The 21,768-nt window shown below is 43.1% G+C and overlaps 3 protein-coding genes across 4 annotated transcripts; 1 reads left to right on the top strand and 2 right to left on the bottom strand.

The window, feature by feature from the left end:
- LOC109474084 (complement C1q tumor necrosis factor-related protein 3-like) lies at positions 1 to 1,719 on the top strand. The gene is made up of 3 exons (XM_019774296.1): positions 1 to 87; positions 355 to 444; positions 1,294 to 1,719. Exons 1-3 carry the CDS (start codon positions 1 to 3, stop codon positions 1,717 to 1,719), a joined length of 603 nt encoding a protein of 200 aa, XP_019629855.1.
- Positions 1,720 to 2,091: 372 nt separating this feature from the next.
- On the bottom strand, positions 2,092 to 8,594 carry LOC109474289 (72 kDa type IV collagenase-like). The gene is made up of 11 exons (XM_019774573.1): positions 8,415 to 8,594; positions 7,243 to 7,378; positions 6,832 to 7,013; positions 6,149 to 6,356; positions 5,408 to 5,566; positions 4,898 to 5,057; positions 4,563 to 4,696; positions 4,237 to 4,367; positions 4,003 to 4,126; positions 3,502 to 3,666; positions 2,092 to 2,776 (listed from the first exon to the last, which is right to left on the bottom strand). Exons 1-11 carry the CDS (start codon positions 8,502 to 8,504, stop codon positions 2,676 to 2,678), a joined length of 1,590 nt encoding a protein of 529 aa, XP_019630132.1. The 5' UTR covers positions 8,505 to 8,594; the 3' UTR covers positions 2,092 to 2,675.
- Positions 8,595 to 15,051: 6,457 nt separating this feature from the next.
- On the bottom strand, positions 15,052 to 21,334 carry LOC109474290 (melanoregulin-like). Of its 2 annotated transcripts, XM_019774574.1 has the most exons (6): positions 21,228 to 21,334; positions 19,988 to 20,299; positions 17,467 to 17,638; positions 17,093 to 17,183; positions 16,540 to 16,700; positions 15,142 to 16,224 (listed from the first exon to the last, which is right to left on the bottom strand). In XM_019774574.1, the coding sequence occupies exons 2-6, from the start codon at positions 20,164 to 20,166 to the stop codon at positions 15,895 to 15,897; spliced, it is 933 nt and encodes a 310-aa protein (XP_019630133.1). In that variant the 5' UTR covers positions 20,167 to 20,299; positions 21,228 to 21,334; the 3' UTR covers positions 15,142 to 15,894. The 2 variants fall into 2 exon arrangements, with proteins under 2 accessions (XP_019630134.1, XP_019630133.1); XM_019774575.1 differs by lacking the exons at positions 19,988 to 20,299; positions 21,228 to 21,334 and adding an exon at positions 17,915 to 18,628 and having other exon boundaries at positions 15,052 to 16,224.
- Between the last annotated feature and the right edge of the window lie 434 nt (positions 21,335 to 21,768).

Here is a 21,768-nt window from a genome sequence, read left to right on the forward strand (position 1 = left end):
ATGGCGGGGGTACAGTGTCCGTCGGACCGCCGGGGCCTCCAGGACGGCCGGGGCCTCCGGGCTTACCTGGGAGCCGAGGACAGCCCGGTAAGGTTGGCTAAAATACAGTATACTGTACATATTGTACGAAAAACTGCCTATAGACCCCCATCCATATCCAAGCGTATAATGTTCTGGACATACCGATAAAGATATCACAATCACGTGTATCGTTCCTTACTTTGCCCTTTAGAATTTAGTTTTATATCATTGTAATATTCAGAGGCTCGTGATATCCATTTACGCTGAAAGTTTTTTCGAAATGCTTAGTAACATTTTGCTTACTCAATTTGTTTTCTCCTTGTACCCTTGAAGGTCCCAAATGCAAACCTGGCTGTATTCCAGACATGCTTGGGCCAAGGAACGGGCCACGTGGGCTGCCTGGACCGTCTGGAGTGCCAGTGGGTACTGTAAACACGTGTACTGTAAACGCGTGTACTGTAAACGCGTGTACTGTAAACGCGTATACTGTAAACGCGTGTACTGTAAACGCGTGTACTGTAAACGCGTGTACTGTAAACGCGTGTACTGTAAACGCGTGTACTGTAAACGCGTGTACTGTAAACGCGTGTACTGTAAACGCGTGTGCTGTAAACGCGTTTACTGTTAATGCGTGTACTGTAAACTGTAAACGCGTGTACTGTAAACGCGTGTACTGTAAACGCGTGTACTGTAAACGCGTGTACTGTAAACGCGTGTACTGTAAACGCGTGTACTGTAAACGCGTGTACTGTAAACGCGTGTACTGTAAACGCGTGTACTGTAAACGCGTGTACTGTAAACTGTAAACGCGTGTACTGTAAACGCGTGTACTGTAAACGCGTGTACTGTAAACGCGTGTACTGTAAACGCGTGTACTGTAAACGCGTGAACTGTAAACGCGTGTACTGTAAACGCGTGTACTGTAAACGCGTGTACTGTAAACGCGTGTACTGTAAACGCGTGTACTGTAAACGCGTGTACTGTAAACGCGTGTACTGTAAACGCATGTACTGTAAACGCGTGTACTGTAAACGCGGGTACTGTAAACGCGTGTACTGTAAACGCGTGTACTGTAAACGCGTGTACTGTAAACGCGTGTACTGTAAACGCGTGTACTGTAAACGCGTGTACTGTAAACGCGTGTACTGTAAACGCGTGTACTGTAAACGCGTGTACTGTAAACGCGGGTACTGTAAACTGTAAACGCGTGTACTGTAAACGCGTGTACTGTTAACGCTTGGATATCCTGGGCTGCCTGGATCTCCTGGAGAGCCTGGACAGAGAGGCCTGCCTGGACCCAGCCCTCCCGCTGTGGCGTTTTTTGTGGCTCTAAGCTCCGGCACAGACGTCCTTGCACCCGTGCTGGCATACGATGTCATCCACACCAACGTGGGCGGAGGGTACGACAGGGAGACCGGGAAGTTCCTGGCTACGACGCGTGGCGTGTACACCTTCACATTTACGGCAAGGAAGAGCGCAGCGACCGACTCCCGGTGCACCGTTTCGCTGGTGAAGAACGGGGTGAAGATCGTGTCTTTGACCGCGCAGGGCGGGCAGACCCAGGCAAGCAGCAGCGCCGTCTTACTCCTGAGGCGTACGGACCAGGTGTGGATAATGCTCTCCGACGGGTACCTAGAGAGCGATGCCAGCGGAGAAGCCACCTTCTCTGGAGTACTGAATGCTTTGGAAGACGAGTAGACGATATTGAAAGTGTTTTACCGTCGTCGAGAAGGTTATGTGTTAGGTACACCATATATAATAGCGATTTTAACCGGTTATAACTTAGGCTTTGGTACATATATCTTTACTATATTTGGTAGGCAGGTTGGGGTTGGGATGACAAAGTTCAAGGTCAATTATAGGTAATCTAGCGACTTTATCATTCGTTTTCTTGGAGCTGTTCTGAAGAGAAAGGGCACCTGTCTTAAACATTTACACTATAGGTTGTAGACTGGCCCTTATCTGCTGAACGATTGAAATGTAATCAAACTTAGCAGTTAGAGGTTATGAATAACAACGAGATGGTAGAGTACAATACTCCCACCTCTAGATTATTACTCTCCATGCACGTCTGCTTATACTTTTATTATTATTTACTGGTAACAACTTAATGTAAAACTGACTACAGGAACAACCAATCCATATACGAAGTTCAACCGTGAATTATGATATACTATACTATACCGTACTATACTATACTATACTATACTATACTATACTATACTATACTATACTATGCTATACTATAACATTTTATCATTATCGTTCAACTAGACTCACTCAGTCGAGTTTATAAACATCAGTTTTATTTTCCAGGTAGTTCAACATTATTTCTAACATCGCAGTGTTAATACCTTAGAACTTTCAATCTATTCAGTTCAGCGAAAAATATGATATCCTGTGACAGTATTTACAAACAAGAGACTACAACCGCATCACATAATAATATATATCTATATCTGTCTATATCTATCCATCTATCTATTTTAATATCTATCTTTTTATCTATCTATCTCTCTCTCTCTCTGACGTATCTGGACTTCTAAAACGTATAGATAATACTGACGGTGGTTTATACATCAATCAATTAATTGTACCGATATCTTTATGCAACTTCGTACAAGAATCATAACACATGTCACGGGATGTTTTGATTAAGGAGCAAAGGGATCTGTCTCTCCGCCTTCCATACGGGTGAGCAGGTCGCAAACATGCTGCTCCCACTGACAGTCATCCTCGGCGTGGTACGACAGGCCTGGTACACAGGGACAAGGAAAGAGAAAAAAGAAACATTATTTTCACAACTTACTGAATCTGATTGGTACTCTGATCTGTATCAAGTGAAATGTTGGTGGATGTGTGGAGCAACTATTTTTAGGATGTTTGTATCATTGACTAAGTGTCACGGTTCCGGTATTATCTAACTCTAACCGCCAAGCCACGCCCCGACCTTCTTCCAATCACCAGTCAATCATCCGCCAACCAGGGCCGAACCTCGGCGGTCAACCGTAATGTTTTAAACATTGTGAAAGTGATTCGGCAGTCTAAAGTAGGCGACCTGGCCGAACACTACCCAACCACAGCCGACCTTGCTCCTGACCATGGTTGGGGAGGGGGGCAGTGGTGACTAGCGTTTTTTTTTAAATATTATTCCAACATGTAATCACACAGACGTGGTGACGACACACTCAAGTTTTTTCAACTTATATTAATGCCGCCACCAACACAGGGGACAAATACATGACAGGACAATGCTCATTTACACCTGAGCTAAGTGAGGAAAGTCGTGTTAAGTGCCTTAATTTCCCAAGGGCACAAGATCGGTGGCATGTCAGGACTCGAACCCGGGACTCTAATATAAGTTCCGAGTCGCGCACTCTGCCACTACGCCACACGACTAGCATTTGGAAGGTCATATTCGACCGAGTGTGACGAAAGCTTTAGATAAAGGTTGAAAAAAAAGTATGGATGATAACTCACCAGCAGGCTGGACGGAGCCAGCAAACAGGGGTGAGAAGTCGGAGAATGAATCGGGCTGACAGCCGAAGAAGTCCTGGGCAGCTGCCTTGGGGTAACCTGGTAAGACGGTGATGGTACGCTCAGCCATCTTGTAGAAGTCTTGCCCCTTGAAGAAGTAGGCATACCCTGCGCAACGAAGAAGAAAAATAAAATAAAGTCAATCAATCAGTCATACCAATCTTTTTCTAATCCACTTTAAATATAGAAAAGTGCATTTAAAGAACAGTAACGTTACTTGTATGCACAGTAGTTGTATGCTTCGGACTCTAGCCACTTCAGTGGTTTCTCAATTTTTTTCTGTTGCGCATTTTTTTTGCATAATCTTACAGAAAAGTTGAGGATGAGAATTTGATTTGATCCGTGAAGATTAGTTGTACTCTGTAATTGTGTTAAAGAAAACGTTTTATTGTACGTCTATCAGGAAAAATTGGTAACCTGTACTGGTACGGAAGCACCACCTACCGTCATCAAGTTGAACTGCAGCGTCGACGCCGTCTGACGGAAGACCCCTCCAGATGTTCAATGCTCTCGGGTAGTTAGGATCCACCCGACCTTCTCTCTCGTTATAACGCCAATACTTGTTTCCCTGTAATGGCCAGATTATCAGTTCCATGAATTCATATTTTGAATTTGTTGATTTTTACCACATACTTGTGTATGACGTGTATCTATGGGCATTCAAATTAAAATTCTTACCCTGAAAAAGTAGGTCTTCCCGTTGCTTCTCCATGGCAAGACGGCGTCTAAGTTGCTGGGCAGACCGAGGTCGGAGATTTGGTGGGGACCGCTCTCCAGATTGTTAGCGTCAAACACCCAGTAACGGTGGCCTAGATGTACCGAGGAAGCAAAGTCTAACGTAAGTCTACTTCTCTCGGTTTTGTGAGAAACGATATATTTATTCCTCCTACGTAAACAAAAAGTCTTGTGTTTATGAACAGCCAAACAGACGTTTTGACAACTTTTATAACACCTCACAGTCTACAACAACAATTCACGGTGTCTGTACTGCTGACAAGACCCACCTTTAAAGATGAGGATCTTGTAGTCAGGCCGTTCGTAGATGCCGTCGATGTGGTCCAGGGTTTCAGGCAGACCGTTCCAGAAGCTGCTAGTGAGCCATGGGCCGGACACACGGTCACGCACACGCCAGAAGTACCTGTTGATACGGAGAAAACAAACATGTCAGGTCTCGAAATGAACAAATTTGTACTGTTAGAACTTATGACATTTATTACGCATTTTTATCATTATGAATTGCAAGTGATTCCCTTTGCTTTTAAGTTCTGATTCTTCTTTTTTTTTGTATGCGGACATCTCTGTGTCTTTGAGGAAATGTATAGTCGTCTCTTGTACTTACTTCCCCTTGAAGACCCAGGTTTCTCCCCTGATGCGTGCAATGGTGTCGATGTCTGTGTTGCAGATGTCGGGTTTGCCGCTGGGCGGGATGGGGTTACCGCCACCTCCGCTAGGTGGTGGTGTTGGGGCCGGCGTCGGTTCGCTGTCACCTGGGTTTGATCCTGCGAAGGGGATCGGGACAAGGTGTGTTTAGAACCTGGTGTTTTTAGCGTTAAAACTCACAACAAGAGAGATAAGGGGTGCAAACAAGGCAATCAGCGATGGCAGACTTCATCTACTAAGAAGAAGCTCAGCACTCAGGTAAGGATATACAGAAATAAAATTACAAACACACACACACAGGGGAGGGGGGCAAGCAGACATAGCACAGCAATACTTCATCATTTGCCGGTGAAATAATAACTTCACTCAGTGACCCTTTTTTGTCACAACTGCATATATTTTAATGCACCTACACATTAAAAGATCGATCTTTCATTCAAACGTAGTAACTCAAAGAGAGAAGTCTAACCGTAGATTGTTTGGATGCCGAGAATGTCGTCATAGTCGAGCTGGAAGTTCTCGACGTAGCCCTGGTAGAACGGGTACATGAGCGCGTCTAGGACCTGGGAGTGCTCCAGCCCCAGACTGTGGCCGAACTCGTGAGCTGCCACGATAAACAGGTTCGTACCTGCGGAGACAAAGGTTCAAGTTCAAGACGTGTTTTTTTTTCATTTGTCGTGCGATTCTCAAGTCGTGTTGTTTGGTCGCACGAGCGTCGTCGATGATCAACGACAAGACGGCTGGATTTTGTACATCTACGACAGTTCCAGGCTAAGTAAGTATATGCCCTGAACTTTATATCATATCGTTCAACCATTCGTTCCTACTAATTCATTTCTTGCTATCCATCTATTCAATGACTGTCACCTTTAATAGATGGACTGCCTTGACTTTTCAATTGAATGCGTCAACAAAACGGTCACTTTGTGCTTACACATGTGCAATATTTTAATTGACTTGTCCTATACAGTAGTTAAAACGCATAAGAGAGTAAATAAGAGCATTTTCAGTCGTTATTACTAGAGAATGTGTCACCCTAGTGTATACAGAACTGTGTAGAATCTTGTTTTATGCCTGAATGGGTTAGGATCAGGCACGGTTCTGGATAGTGCTAGGCATGGTTTTGGGATACTGGACTATGAGAACCGTGCTTGAACATGGGTCTTGATAGATTAAATCTAAAGCGCGGTTCTGGGAACACCAATGTTACCTCGTGCCGTCCTGACTGTCCACTGTTCAGACTCGTCAAAATGAGCGTCTCCGCCGATGCCCGCCCCGGGGAAGTACGCGTGCGCCAGGGTGCCTCCCGGCCCGTCGAAGGGGTTGCCGTCCCCGTGGTCGAAATGGACGAACGAGATCTCGATATCCGACACACCGGTGATCCTCCTGAACCGGAGAGGCGTCACCTGTTCCCATACCTGTCAAAGATAGATACATCAATCAGCATTATTTTTTAACGTTCTTTTTATTCAATTTTTACGGGAAGACAAAAAAGTAAACATAAACAGACATGCATGGCACAGGTACTACATCGAAATAAAATTAGCATTATTTTCTATGTTTTTTATATTCAATTTTCAGAGGAAAACAAAAAAGCAGACATAAACAGACATGCACGACACAGGTACTACGTCAAAATAAATGAACACAAAATACATACAAAGTACGAAAATATGATCACATCAATAATCAATTCAATGTATCAATTAGTATTATTCATACATTATTAATAATATGCGTAGAATATAAAATGATTTCCCTTATTCACTCGCTCACTCATTCATTCCTTTCGAGGATCTCGAGTTTCTAATTTTTGTATTAGTCAATTAATTGATTCGTTCATTCATTTGTTATGACAAGTGCCCACTGGATGTAGTACAAAGGTTGCAGTACCCTGAAAGCCCGGTAGATGGCGTCCTCCACCTCAGCCCTGTCCAGCTGCGGACTGGTGTTGATCAGACGGTAGGTGAGGTCAGTCTTGTCCCACTTCCGACCGGTCAGTCTGAACTCGCCCAGGTCAGCCACACCACACCGGGGCATGGTCATCTGCTGCATGGTCATCTCGTCAAGTGACCCTGGTGACGGACATCACGTGTTATTTATTAGATTCTTGTAACGGTCAAACAATTTATAACAGTTTAATCTTTTAGCTTGTTCTTTTTTTAACGAGATTGACCAGGGCAAGGCCATGCACCACTTTTGGGCAATGAACTAACCGTCACTATTTGAACTATATCTGCCCTACTTATAATGTTTTAAAGTACAACATAAAAGCTTGACAAAGAGCCAAAAAGAAACGCTCACCTGTCATGGGGAGGTGTGCCATTTCTTGGAACAGCATGACGGCGTCTCGGACCATGTTGTCCATCTCGGTGGGGGTCATCTCATTAGCTTTACTCATCTTGTCCTTGTTCAGGTAACCGAACTTCGTCAGGTATTTCTGTTCGAGATAAAAAAAAAACAATAGAGGATATCAGAGGTGGTAGACTTCACCCTTTTACCCAAGCTGCTTCCCGATACTTGCATATACAGTAGACCAAAATAGCAGCACTTATGTGAGGGTCCACTTGTACGAAATTAGATGGAAAAGATATAAAACATATACTTCATATATAATTCGCAGATAATTTTGGCTTAAGCTCACTAAAACAGGCAGTTTAGGGAATGGACATTCAGTTGCAGTGTCATTTACAGCATTAAGGACATTTTGCGGTCATATTTTGCCGCAGGGCATCATGAAGTCGCCAATTTGTCGCTTCCTGATTTCTTCTCGGACGTGAAAATAAAAATCTGCACAGACCAGGACGCAAAGGTGTTACAACAAACGACTATCGGTACAGTTCTTCGTGAAGTAATAGCTTAATCTCGATTGGCCAAGGATTACACGAGAAAACGCAGTAAGTTTGGTCGTTATTAGGATAGGTTTGCGCTGTTTTAAAGGTCTGTCCACAAGAATGCCGGTTGTTAGTTTGGTACACCGGTCGCCCATTGTACTTATTTGCCTTGCGGTTATTTGGCGCGGAAAGGTGTCTAGGATATTGAGCGGAAAAAGAGACAAAAGACAAGCGACGAGCCGTCAACTTCCGAGTAATACTGTAGTCGACATGGTAGTAGGTATACAAGTGCTGTTGAACATGAGCGCTAAAGAATGAACGTCTATAAAGTACTATTTGTGGCATAGAAAGGCCTAGTGGTCTAGTGGATACGACATCAAGAGGTCACGGGTTCGATCCCTGACAGACGCCGTGCCCTTGGGAAAGGCACTTGACACCGCTTTCTTCACTTCACTCAGGTGTAAAATGGAACCTGACTTTGGTTGGGGAGGTAAATACGACGTAAAATGCATGGATGGGCTCCGCTTTCTCTTACCGTGCCCTAGTCGCAATTGTACTAACAACACACGGCCTCAAAAAGGCTATGGGGCTGCCTTAGACATAACATTTCAAAGAATGGAGCAAGTGAAAATGTGCACGTACCGTAGGGTCCATACGCTTGGATGGCCTGGCCATGGTAGCCGCCAGCCCGACGACAAGCATCAAGGCCCGGATCAGCCCGAGATGTCCCATGTCTGCACTTGTCTTGTCTCTTACCTACTGCTCAGTGAAAAGCGGATGCCTGGCTGAAGCCTGCTCTCTGCCGCTTGGCTATTCTGCTGTTCACGCCGACCACCTGCCCTGTTATATAGGCGGCGAAGGCCTTGACGTCACAGGTGTTGACGTCACAGGTTCCGTGGGCGTTTCCTCGGACTTCTCAGGAGAGCATTCAACCGCGGGCGGGAAGGATGCCGTCAGCACACCGACCACACGGAGATAAAAATAGCGGTCCAGCCACTCATCCGTGAAAGGATGTGGTTCAAGTACTTAAAGGTGTAAATGGGGATTAAGTGTAAAAAATCCCATCATGATACATTTAAACTCAAGGAATGTCCACTTTAAGTGTCACAGGGACGAGTCATGCAATGACAACTGTTTATGAGAATCGCACAGGAAAAGTAAGCAAAATACGTCAGATTTACGCAGTAACGCTCTTTTTATTACTTTGTGACTGAGAAAGATTCAACGGCAAAATGAAGATACCGATGTACATGTTTGTAGAGATAGGCGGATATGGCACCGAGCTTCTGGGAACATGGCCGGTTATGTTTGCCGGTTATGTTTGCCTGAGGCACTGTTCCCTTATCAAAAATCTCTCATGTCATTTACAGACCGCACTCCCTCTGATCAGTCTGTACCAGACTAACTACGCTGCGTATATATATATATATATATATATACAGGAGAGTATTTGCCAGGGGAGTTTGGCCGCCTCATAGTTGGACTGGCCGCGGAGGGAAAGAAACTACCTTCCCGCGGCCGGACTCCCTTGGCCAATTTTACTCTCTTTTTTTGCCGAATTCTACGATCCGTATTACCGTAGAAAGGCCTGGTGGAGGCTACCTTCTGATATCCTGTTCATAACTTGTAAATCCACATTTCCTCAAAACATGTTGTTTTCTTACACTTTTACACATTGTGAGTCTTAAAAGACTTACAGTGCGTGGACAGTTGAAAGGAGTTAAACGACTATCGCTTGCTTCGGCAAACCTGTTCGCGACACACTGCCGAATATTCCCTTATATGGAAGTTGTCGTCACCGTGTACGGCCGATCGCGCGTGTATCGCCTCGGGCTTACGTATCTTCACGGTTATCTGATCAGCAAATAAAGCAGCACAATGCCTGCTATTTGCGGATGGTCTGGTCGGCAGGGGTAATGTACAGGTTAAACAAACACACGGACAACTTGTGTCACCGTACGGAGATGTACAACCACTTGTCATGACGTACATACACAGGAAACGCGACGTACGGAGAAACAGGAGACAGATCCCAGGTAGAACATTATGTAATCTCACCAAGAAGACACAAGCAAGTGTATAAACTGACAAGCATTTACCTTATAGATTATGGAAAGAATAAAACAAGAAAGCCTTTTTGGGGTCTTTGGGGTCGTGTGGCGCAACGGCAGAGCATTCGGCTCAGAACCAAAAGGTCCCGGGTTCAAATCCTGCTAAGTCACCAACCTTGTGCCCTTGGGAAAGGCACATTACCCGACTTTCCTCACTTACTTCAGGTGAAAATGAGTATGCAATTAGAATGATCATTATCATGATCATAAAAAAAAACGAAACCCTGTCTTCACTTGAAAATCAAACATTAGAGCACCAGATTTCTGGACAGTTTTTCTTCAGTGTACTTGTAAGACAATTGGTACGCTGTTCAGTTTTGTGCGTATATAGTTTTCTGTGTAGTTACTAGTTACTATATGTATAGCTTCTCTCTCCCTCTGTCAGCCAGACTCAAAAGAATATGGCGCAACAACAGGATGGCACAGTTCCTTCACAAATTGAATGATTTAGATCAAGATTTAGTTCAAGACGACCCACAAGCAAAGATAATCACTCACTCATCCATTCATTCATTCAGTCAATCATTCATTCTTCTATTCTTTAAAATTCACGTTCTTTCGTCCTTTAGCAGGTTCATAAAGGCATGTGGAGAGCCTTCTCAGTGACTGGTGCCCTGGTCAAGCTGAAAGATTACTTTAGACCAGGGTTATCCGTGCAGAGCAAATACACACAGGGTCTCCCCGCTCGTTAACGTAAACGGAGACAATATTGACAGAACTGACCGAACCTCTTCAATGACGCACTCACGTAGACAAAGGACGACCTATAAAAATCGTTAGGATATGAACAACAATGCCTAGGTCTAGATAATGAGTTGATTTTTCGCACCAGCGCGTGCCTACCATTCTAAACAAGTTATTCACCGTGTGAATGTGTTATTTTTGTCACGGTGACTGTGTCATGGGCAGAAAAAAACAGCTTACATCGACCACGTTACGCAAACCCCCAAGCAAACATAATTAGCAGTTTATAAGAGTATCTGCGTAATTGCTTGTTTCCACATTCCAAGTGTCTGCTCAAGATCCGGTAAGTACCAATTATCACCATGCTTAACACAGCCGAAGGTTGGCATAGTGAGAAATAACGTGTACGTGGTGCTGCAAATCTCGACTATTTTGTCAGTACCTGTACATCCATTGTAATCTTTATTCGTAGCTGTACTAGTATAAACCACTTAGAATAAAGAAAAAAAAGCTTAAGATCCGCAACTTTTACCCCAACTGTCATTTAGTTCCGCAAGCGTTATACTTTTAGTTAAAATGTAGGCGCGCCGCTTAAAAACTTAAGAAAAATAAACCCACACAGGAAACACTTAAGTACGTTAACTCACGATAGGAAATGACAAAGCCTGTTTTTCAGTGAAATGTTTTTGTTTTCAAACCCGTCCCTTAAACGGCTCTTGCTCCCGTATTGTTCTGTTGTTGTGAAAGCTTTGTACTTTATCCGGTATGTAAATACGTTATGAGAAACGTTGTACTTGTCGAATTCTGGAGTACCTCGACCACAATTTGATCCTTTACACTCTCAACCGGAAGTGTGAGTAACGTCTTTCCTGTCCTTCTCTGGGTCACGTGACGTGCACAGGTGTACTCAAACTACACTCCTTAAAAAACGCAATATCTTAGTTTTAGTGTTATTATGGATTATCTCTGTTAGAAATATATTTAGTATAGTTCATGTATCTTCCCTTGTTATTTTTTTCTTTGCCATACATTGTATCAGTTACAGTTGTTGAGCAATAAAGTTTATTTGATTTTCTGATGACGTTAGGTAGTTGTTAATAGATTAGAAACAACTCTGGTTCTGTTAGAAATATATTCAGTATGTATCTACCCTTGTTATTTCTTGTTTTTACAGTTGTTGAGCAATAAAGTTGATTTGATGTGATTTTCTGATGACGTTGTCAGTGGATTTGAATCAACTCTGGCTACCCCCTAATTAACTGAAAAGGTGTACCATGTGAGGTCACATGCGGTCATTTGCAAGGATTTTTTTTCAAATATGGCCGCAGTGATTTTCAATTACGGCTCGGTCCTTAAGTGCACACACACACATACACACACGCGCCCTCGCGCCGTTACATACATACATACATTTAACGTTACATACATACATACATATACACGAGCGACATACATATACGCGCGCGGACAAAATAGGTACAATGTGCTATTCGTAGCCTATAGCGTATCAGCTGTGAAAGGTCATTACCAGTCTTGAATACTTGGCTTTCTTGTAAGTCTCAGTGTGACAGAACCACTGAGGATCTTTGTATGCAGTTCGTTAGTGGACCTTCAAACTTACTTGGAGCCCTCAACTTATTGAGGTTGTGCACGTACGGGAAAGAAGAAGAAGAAGACTTCAAAGTGTACTGTACAGGCAGAACGTCAACTGCCATTCGTACAAGTCTGACGACGTGGAAACCAAGAGGATGTTTCCTTCCAAACTTCTTGAAATCCAGTGAATGGGACAAGTTCAAATTCCCCAAACGGCGGATATACTCTCTTCCTACGGACTTCTTTGATTCTAAACGACTGTCGGTGTTGTGAAATCCATTTGTTACCAACGCTCGCACCCTCTTTCTTCTGTGAAAAAAAAACTGCATATCATGGTGAAACATTGGCTCTGAGAGCACGTCGGCAGAACGTACTGCACCTGCGCGAAACCCGTAATGTATTGTACATAGCATTTCGGCAGAATGTCTCATATAAGGTTGTATTCGCTCATATAAGGTTAGCATTTCGACAGTAGTTTCCAAATGTTCTGTCGGAAAGAATATCCTCTGCAACAGGCAAAATTCTGATGCAACGTTGACCAAAAACCCAACGAAACTTTTACCCCAACTTTCATTTAGTTCTCAAGCGTTATACTTTTAGTTAAAATGTAGGCGCGCCGCTTAAAAACTTAAGAAAAATAAACACACACAGGAAACACTTAAGTACGTTAACTCACGTTAGGAAATGACAAAGCCTTTTTTCAGTGAAATATTTTTGTTTTCAAACCCGTCCCTTAAACGGCTCTTGCTCCCGTGTTGTTCTGTTGTTGTGAAAGCTTTGTACTTTATCCGGTATGTAAATACGTTATGAGAAACGTTGTACTTGTCGAATTCTGGAGTACCTCGACCACAATTTGATCCTTTACACGCTCAACCGGAAGTGTGAGTAACGTCTTTCCTGTCCTTCCCTGGGTCACGTGACGTGCACAGGTGTACTCACTCAAACTACACTTCTTAAGAAAACGCAATAGCTTAGCTTTAGTTTTATTATGGATTCGCTCTGTTAGAAATATATCTAGTATAGTTCATGTATCTACCCTTGTTATTTTTTCTTTGCCATACATTGTACCAGTTACAGTTGTTGAGCAATAAAGTTTATTTGATTTTCTGATGACGTTAGGTAGTTGTATTTAATAGATTAGAAACAACTCTGGTTCTGTTAGAAATATATTTAGTATGTATCTACCCTTGTTTTTTCTTGTTATTACAGTTGTTGAGCAATAAAGTTGTTTTGATTTGATTTTCTGATGATGTTGTCAGTAGATTTGAATCAACTCTGGTTCCCCCCTAATCACCTGAAAAGGTGTACCATGTGAGGTCACATGCGGTCATTTGCAGGGATTTTTTTTTTAAATATGGCAGTGATTTTCAATTGCGGCACGGTCCTAAAGTGTACCCAAGTACACACACACACACACACACACACACACACACACACACACACACACACACACACACACACACACACACACACACACACACACACACACACACATACCACGCGCACACGTACCGTGACACACGCCACACATACACACGCGCGCATCGTACATACATACATGTACATACATACATACATACATATACACGCGCGGACAAAATAGGTACAATGTGATATTCATAGCCTATAGCGTATCAGCTGTGACAGGTCATTACCAGTTTTAAATACTTGGCTTTCTGGTAAGTCTCAGTGTGACCGAACCATTGAGGACCTCTGTATGCAGTTCGTCGGTATACAGAAAGTTCCCTTCACACTCACTTCAAAGTGTACTGTACAGGCAGAACGTCAACTGCCATTCGTACAAGTCTGACGACGTGGAAACCAAGAGGATGTTTCCTTCCAAACTTCTTGAAATCCAGTGAATGGGACAAGTTCAAATTCCCCAAACGGCGGATATACTCTCTTCCTACGGACTTCTTTGATTCTAAACGACTGTCGGTGTTGTGAAATCCATTTGTTACCAACGCTCGCACCCTCTTTCTTCTGTGAAAAAAAACTGCATATCATGGTGAAACATCGGCTCTGAGAGCACGTCGGCAGAACGTACTGCACCTGCGCGAAACCCGTAATGTATTGTACATAGCATTTCGGCAGAATGTCTCATATAAGGTTGTATTCGCTCATATAAGGTTAGCATTTCGACAGTAGTTTCCAAATGTTCTGTCGGAAAGAATATCCTCTGCAACAGGCAAAATTCTGATGCAACGTTGACCAAAAAACCAACGAAAAACGCGGAAATACGTGGTTCTGCGCAGTCGCAGTACGTTCCGCCGACGTGCTGGCTCTGAGCCCATGTGACTGAAGTGTGTGTTTGGGGTTAACCCCTCAGGAAGTGCAACCTTGTTTAACAACAACAAGACCTCACCGCCGTCGCTCCAGGCTATACATGTTCTACTTAGAAGCTGGGACCACCAGGATTTCTCCCGGATTTCGGAAAATAACAGAGAGATTTTATCAGCTGCCTTTCTCAAAATGTTTCCTAAAAGCCCTGGGCCCCTCCCGGACACCGCTAAAGCGAGGGGCACAACCCGCCGTACGTGTTTTCTTGTCCGTACATTTCTTTGGGAGGCCACGTCCGCTACGTTTTTCTGAAAACGTGGGGAAGGACTAGCATGAGCAGTATGGTCAACACACATCACTCAAACGGTTGCGCAAGGTGTAAGTATGTGGTTTGGATGCCACGTCTGGCCATGAACGGTTGCGTGCATCGTTCGCTGCGCAAGAGCGATTGCCACTTTACCGTATGCAGGCCGTACTTACACGTGCTGCTTACGTACGGTACGTACCGGTACGCGCAGGGCAAAAAGCAACAATAAGCATTACACATTATCACCACAGCAACATTCACCAATGCGACACACAAAATCGACAGTGTCTGATATTTATTATGATGTATTTATGTTTCAGCTTGTAGCGTCATACAACCAAGAACATTTCGCCAACAAGCCTACATGATTGAATACAACGAATGCTTAAAGATTGCAAAGCTTAAAATTAGTAGGGAGGCAAGCTGAGTTCTTTACACAGAACGCCGTCTACACACGTGGCGCATTTATAAGGTTGTACGGTCTTATACTGACAAATATGAAGGGAATCAAAATTGATTATTACGCAAGGGGAACAATATTCGTAGTACGTACACTCATGTATAACGATAACGTTACAAAAATGACCAAATTCACAACATGCATCTTTATACATTTCATTGTTGTAGACTTTCTTGATGATACCGTGTACTACTACAGAGACACAATAATATATCACAGTAATCTAGAAATATATTGCAACATCTTTTCTAAAATGCTGGATCTGCAACAAATCCATTCCACGATATTCCACGATAACAAAACGTTAAGAGGTCTTATTTTTCCACAACAGTACTAGACTCTTAAGTATACAAATTATGAAGTAGATTCGTTATTTCAATGTTGAGATGACAGTCCAATGATAGGCACCGTTCCTTTTCCGTTTGAATGACCTTGAATGACTTTTGACAACCATCGTCGGCTGTATACATTTGTTGCAACTATGGCCACTGAAATGGGGATAACTTCAGTCAGAAACAATTTTATTAATTGTCTTCAAATGTGCAATATATCTGCCTCTCTTCCATCTATCCGTTCTTTTGAGTGTCAAATGAGTTAAACAAAAGAGATGAACTGTCTTAACACCTTGTTTTTGCCGTCTTGTTTTCTTTCAACACGTGTTCAATAGAAATGGCCTGACTGTTAATTTCACGGCGTGTTGTCCTCTCCACTGGAATAGTCAGACGTCTGCGGACTGCTCGACTTCTTCCTAGTCTGGATGGAGACATCTCCCGGGACGAGTGATCTGTGTACTTTCTGGTGCGGCTTTGGAGAAGACGACCGGACGCGAACTGGATGACCCGGGACTCTGGACATGACTTTCACGTGGTGACCGCCAGGGGTCGTTGCCATCAGGACAGGTTGGCCCGGGATGGGCGTGGCTCTGCCATGGCAACACGACACAACCAGGGAGCTGGGGTAGAGCTGTTTGGCCGTCTCCACAAACGCCTGGGCGAGGTCGATGTCTGTCAGGCGCTCCTGTCGATAAAAAGACGACATTAGAAATCTATTCTATCATCATTATACTAGTACATGTATTGGTGATCTCTATTTGTTATTTTGCCATACCCATGCCCACCCTGCAGTACCATACATAGCCGCTAGACTACCCATAATTGACATTGACCTTTGTCATCCCAAACCCAACCTACCTACTAAATGTCATAAAGATACATGTACCACACCCTAAGTTATGACCGGTTAAAATCGCTAACCCCATATAGTCACAGTGTAGCTAGATATAGCTAACACATAACCTTCTTGGTGAAGGTAATAATCTACAAATCTACCTACCAGAACGTAAAGATATCTGGCGGGGTTAGTCGAGGACACGCCAAATATGGACGATTCTGACGCCAGCTCGTTGAACAGGTCTTTGGCGCCCTGACTGATGGTTTCCTTGGTAACCGCTGTCACGGTCAGGATGTTGTCAATCTCCTGCAGGTCGTCAAAACCTGCGTGCGATAAAATATAATTGTCTACTAGAAAAGTAACATTTGCAAAACCAATACACAATTTTTACCTTCGCATATGGTCTGCTCTGTTAATTCTTACTCATTAAACACATTCACATATATGGTGACAGGAGTCTAAGTCTATAAAATTGCAACATTATGTAACCCAACACCAGTTACCATGGTGACAGACGGTCTAGTTTAAAACCTAGTTCAGGTCATTGACCAGGTCAGAGGTCACTGTTTGAAGAAGAAGAAGAAGAAACTGTGCAAAAACAATATGTTTTCCTTCGGTAAACATAATTACATATCAGAAGGATCCTGAAACGTCTCGAAAACTTTTTGAACAAAAACAGGGGATATATGTACTTTTAGTTTTAAACGTTACTTACCCAATCTTTCAAGAATCTTGACCCATCTGTCCCTGATTTCTCTTCTGCGCGTCCGCACGGTGTGGATGTCAAAGTTCAAGTGACTCCATTCCTATGGTTAAAAAAACAACAACAGAAAAACAGAAGACAATTATAAGAAGAAGCGCCTGACCACGGTTTAGTGGGTCACTTTATATAGATAGACAAAATATTTAGCCATCCTTGCATGCAATATCTTCATCACAAGTACATTGTACGTATAGTATAATCATGTAGTCTTTTCTAGCTCCATGGTATAATAAAGCAATACAACATAACATAAAACGCACTAAGCGTTACGTTATGTATGATATTTCACGATATCTGACCAATCGAACAGCGATAATTCCTCTTACATCTGACCCCCTAGGACATTCATCTCTCCGCCTGATGAGGTTGTAGAGTTCCAGGTCCTCATCAGTCTCCATGTGCGTGCGGTCATGGGGGTCGTGCCAGATGTTGAGGTCGTCATCCTTCAGTCTTCTGGCGGGAAGCTGGTCGTAGTAGTGGATACTGCCACCTCGATCTCTGTGGTAAAAACACAATCGGGGTCATAATATCATTTTAGCCTGGACGCCAAACTGTTGTTGGGGCCAGCTCCTCGGCTAGACCCTGAGAACTAAGGGCTACTTCGGTAAAATTTCCTTGGGACATGTTGGCCCTGGAGCCGTGGAACTACCCTGTACGTACCCTGCCTGACCTAAGCAGCAAGGCTAGATAATGTCCCTGCAGTAACCCTACAGCATCTACTCGCACGTTTGCATACGTACTGGTTCTTGATACAGGGAAGTGTGTCTACTGTACCTGTCCCGAAGCGATGGTCTTCCGGACACTCGCTTCTGCTGCTGACCTTGGAAGAACAACGGTCCACAGAGTAACGTCGCTAACACCTGACCCATAGTACTAGTCTTAGCTATCAAGAACCGTAAAGAATGTCCGTCTTTACAATTGTCTCTTCTTACTGGCTTGGATTCCCGAGTTTGGCACCTTGTACTTCGTCTCAAAGCATGGATTTCCCGTCGCACAACGTCTTTTTTCGCTGCTTTGGTATCAAAGCACAGAAAGTGAAATTGTTTTATAATAAGCTAGCTCATTTTCGGCGTTCAAGGGCATCCCATATACGCGTCAAGCAACGAAACGACCAGTCGATCGGTTCAGAGTGTTGTCTTCAGGCCAGCGGTGGAAAGATTCACGCCCACTTCGGGTAAGAACTCGCGGTATGCATACCGCAACGGAACTGACCTGGAGTCTCCGTCCCGATCTTCAAGGCCTTCTCAGACCGCCTCGACACTGGGTGTACACAGCCCGATATAGACCAACAATCACTTCTAAAATAACGTCTTTATCACCAAGCTATAGGGACAAACATTGACTACCAAACTTGTGCCAAACGACAGAGCTCCACACGCAGGGCCTGTGTACAGCGTTCTGTCTCCTCGTGACTGACTCGTGCAGTACTTCCAAAAACACACAACAGGTCAAATTATCATAATTACACGATGATTAGGGTGAATGCCCTGGCCTAATGGGCATGGCTTTAAGCTTTACCTAGAAGCTAGGTTTGTCACATGCCGGACAACGTGGCTTACCCCTTGTTCCACTCTTACCTAGTTCAAGGCACTATGGAGTTGTTACATAACTTGTAAATTCAGTATTGTTGTAGACTAGGACTCAGACGACTTGATACAAGCTTGAAATTTTATTCTTAGTTCATCAACGCAATCCAGGAATCGCATACGGGAACGTGGTCTTGTCTGGTGTGCCTTGAATTCTGTTTTAGCCCTTTAGTTGTATCTAAACGAATAACAAGATCTAATCTAAGTGACAAATTACCCGCCCCCTTAATACCTCATTTTATGCTTGGGAGAACAATACATGGCAATTAGTGACAATTACAGTACCTCCATGCTGTGCCAGGCACATGGTAGGACACATGTTTTCAGCCAGCTCACGCACTTTGTATGTCCAAATGGGTACGCAAAAGCATAACTGTGATCAGAACCCAGCCTTTGTAATTTAGCTCAGTCAGTAGAGCATGGAACTCGGGGTCTAACCAAGTCTGACAAGCCAACAACAGTCTAAAATGCATGAAACCTGACTCTGACATATTTTATACGGCGATAACTGCCATATTCGGCAAGAGCCGTAACCATTATTAAAAGCTGTTCCTCTTTTTCTCCGTAGCTCTGAACACACGGGTCTGCGGCACTCATGTTTAGCCAGTTGTACCCAAAAGACTGACACGATACCCATTAATCAAAGACCAGAATAACAAATTATCAGACCATTACTTGCATGCTTGCATAATTACCAGAATAATGTGTTTGTCCATGCCAACATGTCATTCATATCGCGGCCTTTCGATAAAAGTGTTGATTCATTTTGCTTTCTTCATATTAATTTCCATTTATCGTGGATTAGTTTTGCCACGTACTGTCGTCGCATTAGATTTGGGGGCGAAACTCGCCTCGTGTCTTTGTTCATGTCCGACACTGTACAAGCTTTATCGATTTGTTTTAGTACAACGTGTTTGTTCCAGATACATATATTTTAGACCATTGGACTTCACAAACAAGTCGTGATCTTTGCTCTCTCGTATTAGGTCATTGGTCTATTTGTGACCGGGATGGACTATGACTCGTACGAATTCAGGCATAGTCAGCAAAATATGGCGTCCTTATTGAAGGGCTAAACGAAGAATGATACATCAGCGAAATGATAAGACAAAGGATTCAGGTCGTTTGTGATATTTAATCTTAGTTTGTAGGCCTTGACTCAGTAGTATTTACGATTTTTCTAATTATAACTTGAATATATTTTATGATTATATAAAATATATTTATAACTTAAAACTATTAATTCTAGTTATCTTCGTACCTGGTCAACAGAGGTTGTGTTTCTTCTTGCCTCTCATCTTTCAGCATTGAAGGTTCCCCCCGGAAACAACATGTCAACATGGAGATCAGGCCGCCATCTTCCAAAATGGCGTCGTCTGGTCCTATGACTCGACGTCTCCTAACTCGACGTCTTCTCCCCTCTGGTACAGCTTCTGCCATTTGTCTTTAATTTTTCAGACGTTTAATTTGGGTTGCCTATAGTTTTTTTTTTCATAAAAGCCAACGTTGTCCGACAAATAGTTCCAATTGGTTGATTAATGTATAAGCTCCTGATCTCTCTTAGTTGTTCTGCCTGTACGAAAGAATAACAATTCAGCATAATTACTTTAATAGGTCTAGACTACAACAGAAAATAATCTGCAAAATAAATTTATACAATTCATTTCATCCTTATATAATTAACGTCAATAATAAATAAACTATCAGAGAATCGTAGTTAGATAGTACTTTCTTTCGACAAATCGATTCTGTCTGGGGAAAAAAAGAGGACTCGATTCGCAAACTTTGTCATCGGTCGGTAGTTTGTTTGCATTTGGAAATTGATGCGAAAATGATTACCTAAGGCCAGCTATTTTTAGGAGGATGAGAATAACAAACAATTATAAACTGAACAAATATTCTAGTTTGGAAAAAAAGGAAGCATGTACAGTTTACATGGCAATCTCATACACGTCTCTGTAACGTCGTTACGTGTACTGTGGGCTACTTATCTAGCCAAAACACCTATAAGCTATACGGCACTCAAAAACATAGACAAGTGAGGGTGGGTCAGCTAGAAATCTGGTTTTACTGCACCTGTAATTTAACATCAGTGGGTTACAGGAGTTCTCATTTACACAGCCAATTATCTCACCTAGAGTGCTAAAGTTTCGGTGTCTATCAGACATCTTCCTCTTAACTTCTGACTGGAGTTCTCGCCGCTATATGTAGCCGATGTAGGTGGCACTCTATAGGTGAGATAATTGTGTACATGAGAACTCCTGTATCCTACACTTTACCAACCTGATGAAACTATTTTCGGAACATCAGTGGGTATTTCCAAGGAGGTTTAAAAAGAGAAACCTCATTGGTATTTCAGATGTAAGAAACGGCGAATAGCAAAATGCAGTGAACAGGTACATATGGACTTAAGTCGTCATGAACAAATCACTGATCACCAGATATGTCATGGACTAATGCTTACAGGTGTGACGAGCGAAAAGACAAGTAAGTCTGCCTACCAGTAACTGTTAAGTCGCAAACCGGCAGTGTTGTATTTCCTGAACGAGTTCCCGTTATTGAAGAGTCCAGTGTACCTCCCCTTTTCGCCGGTTTCAATGCTCCTTTTAACCATTACCTCACCTAGCTGGTCATATGAGTGGCAGGAGAATGGACCTTGGTCCCTGGAAGAGTCTATTTTTACCAGAAGTTGATGACAGAGAGATAACGTACTTCATGGAATGCCAAATACGCATGCTTCTGTATATGCCTATACCTTTGCTGAAGTGAATATCAGGAACGAAATTGGCAACGTAATTTTCTCAGATTTGCGCTCGATTTTAATGTACGATACCCGCAACAGGTCGTTATGGTCAATGTAAAGGTGACTGAACTGATGAAAGGTACGTGACTAATGACATGTACGCACACAGTACGAGTAATACTGGTTAATGAGTGATAGACGCACAAATAAACCAGCCACACGCAAGAGTGTTGAATTAAGGGTTGAGTTTTTATTCTACGGTATTCGACGTACAGTATTTGCAGATCCTTTCGCACAAT

The sequence above is a fragment of the Branchiostoma belcheri genome, unplaced genomic scaffold, assembly GCF_001625305.1.
Source record: "Branchiostoma belcheri isolate BF01 breed outbred unplaced genomic scaffold, Haploidv18h27 scaffold30, whole genome shotgun sequence".
Taxonomy (NCBI): Eukaryota; Metazoa; Chordata; class Leptocardii; order Amphioxiformes; family Branchiostomatidae; genus Branchiostoma; species Branchiostoma belcheri.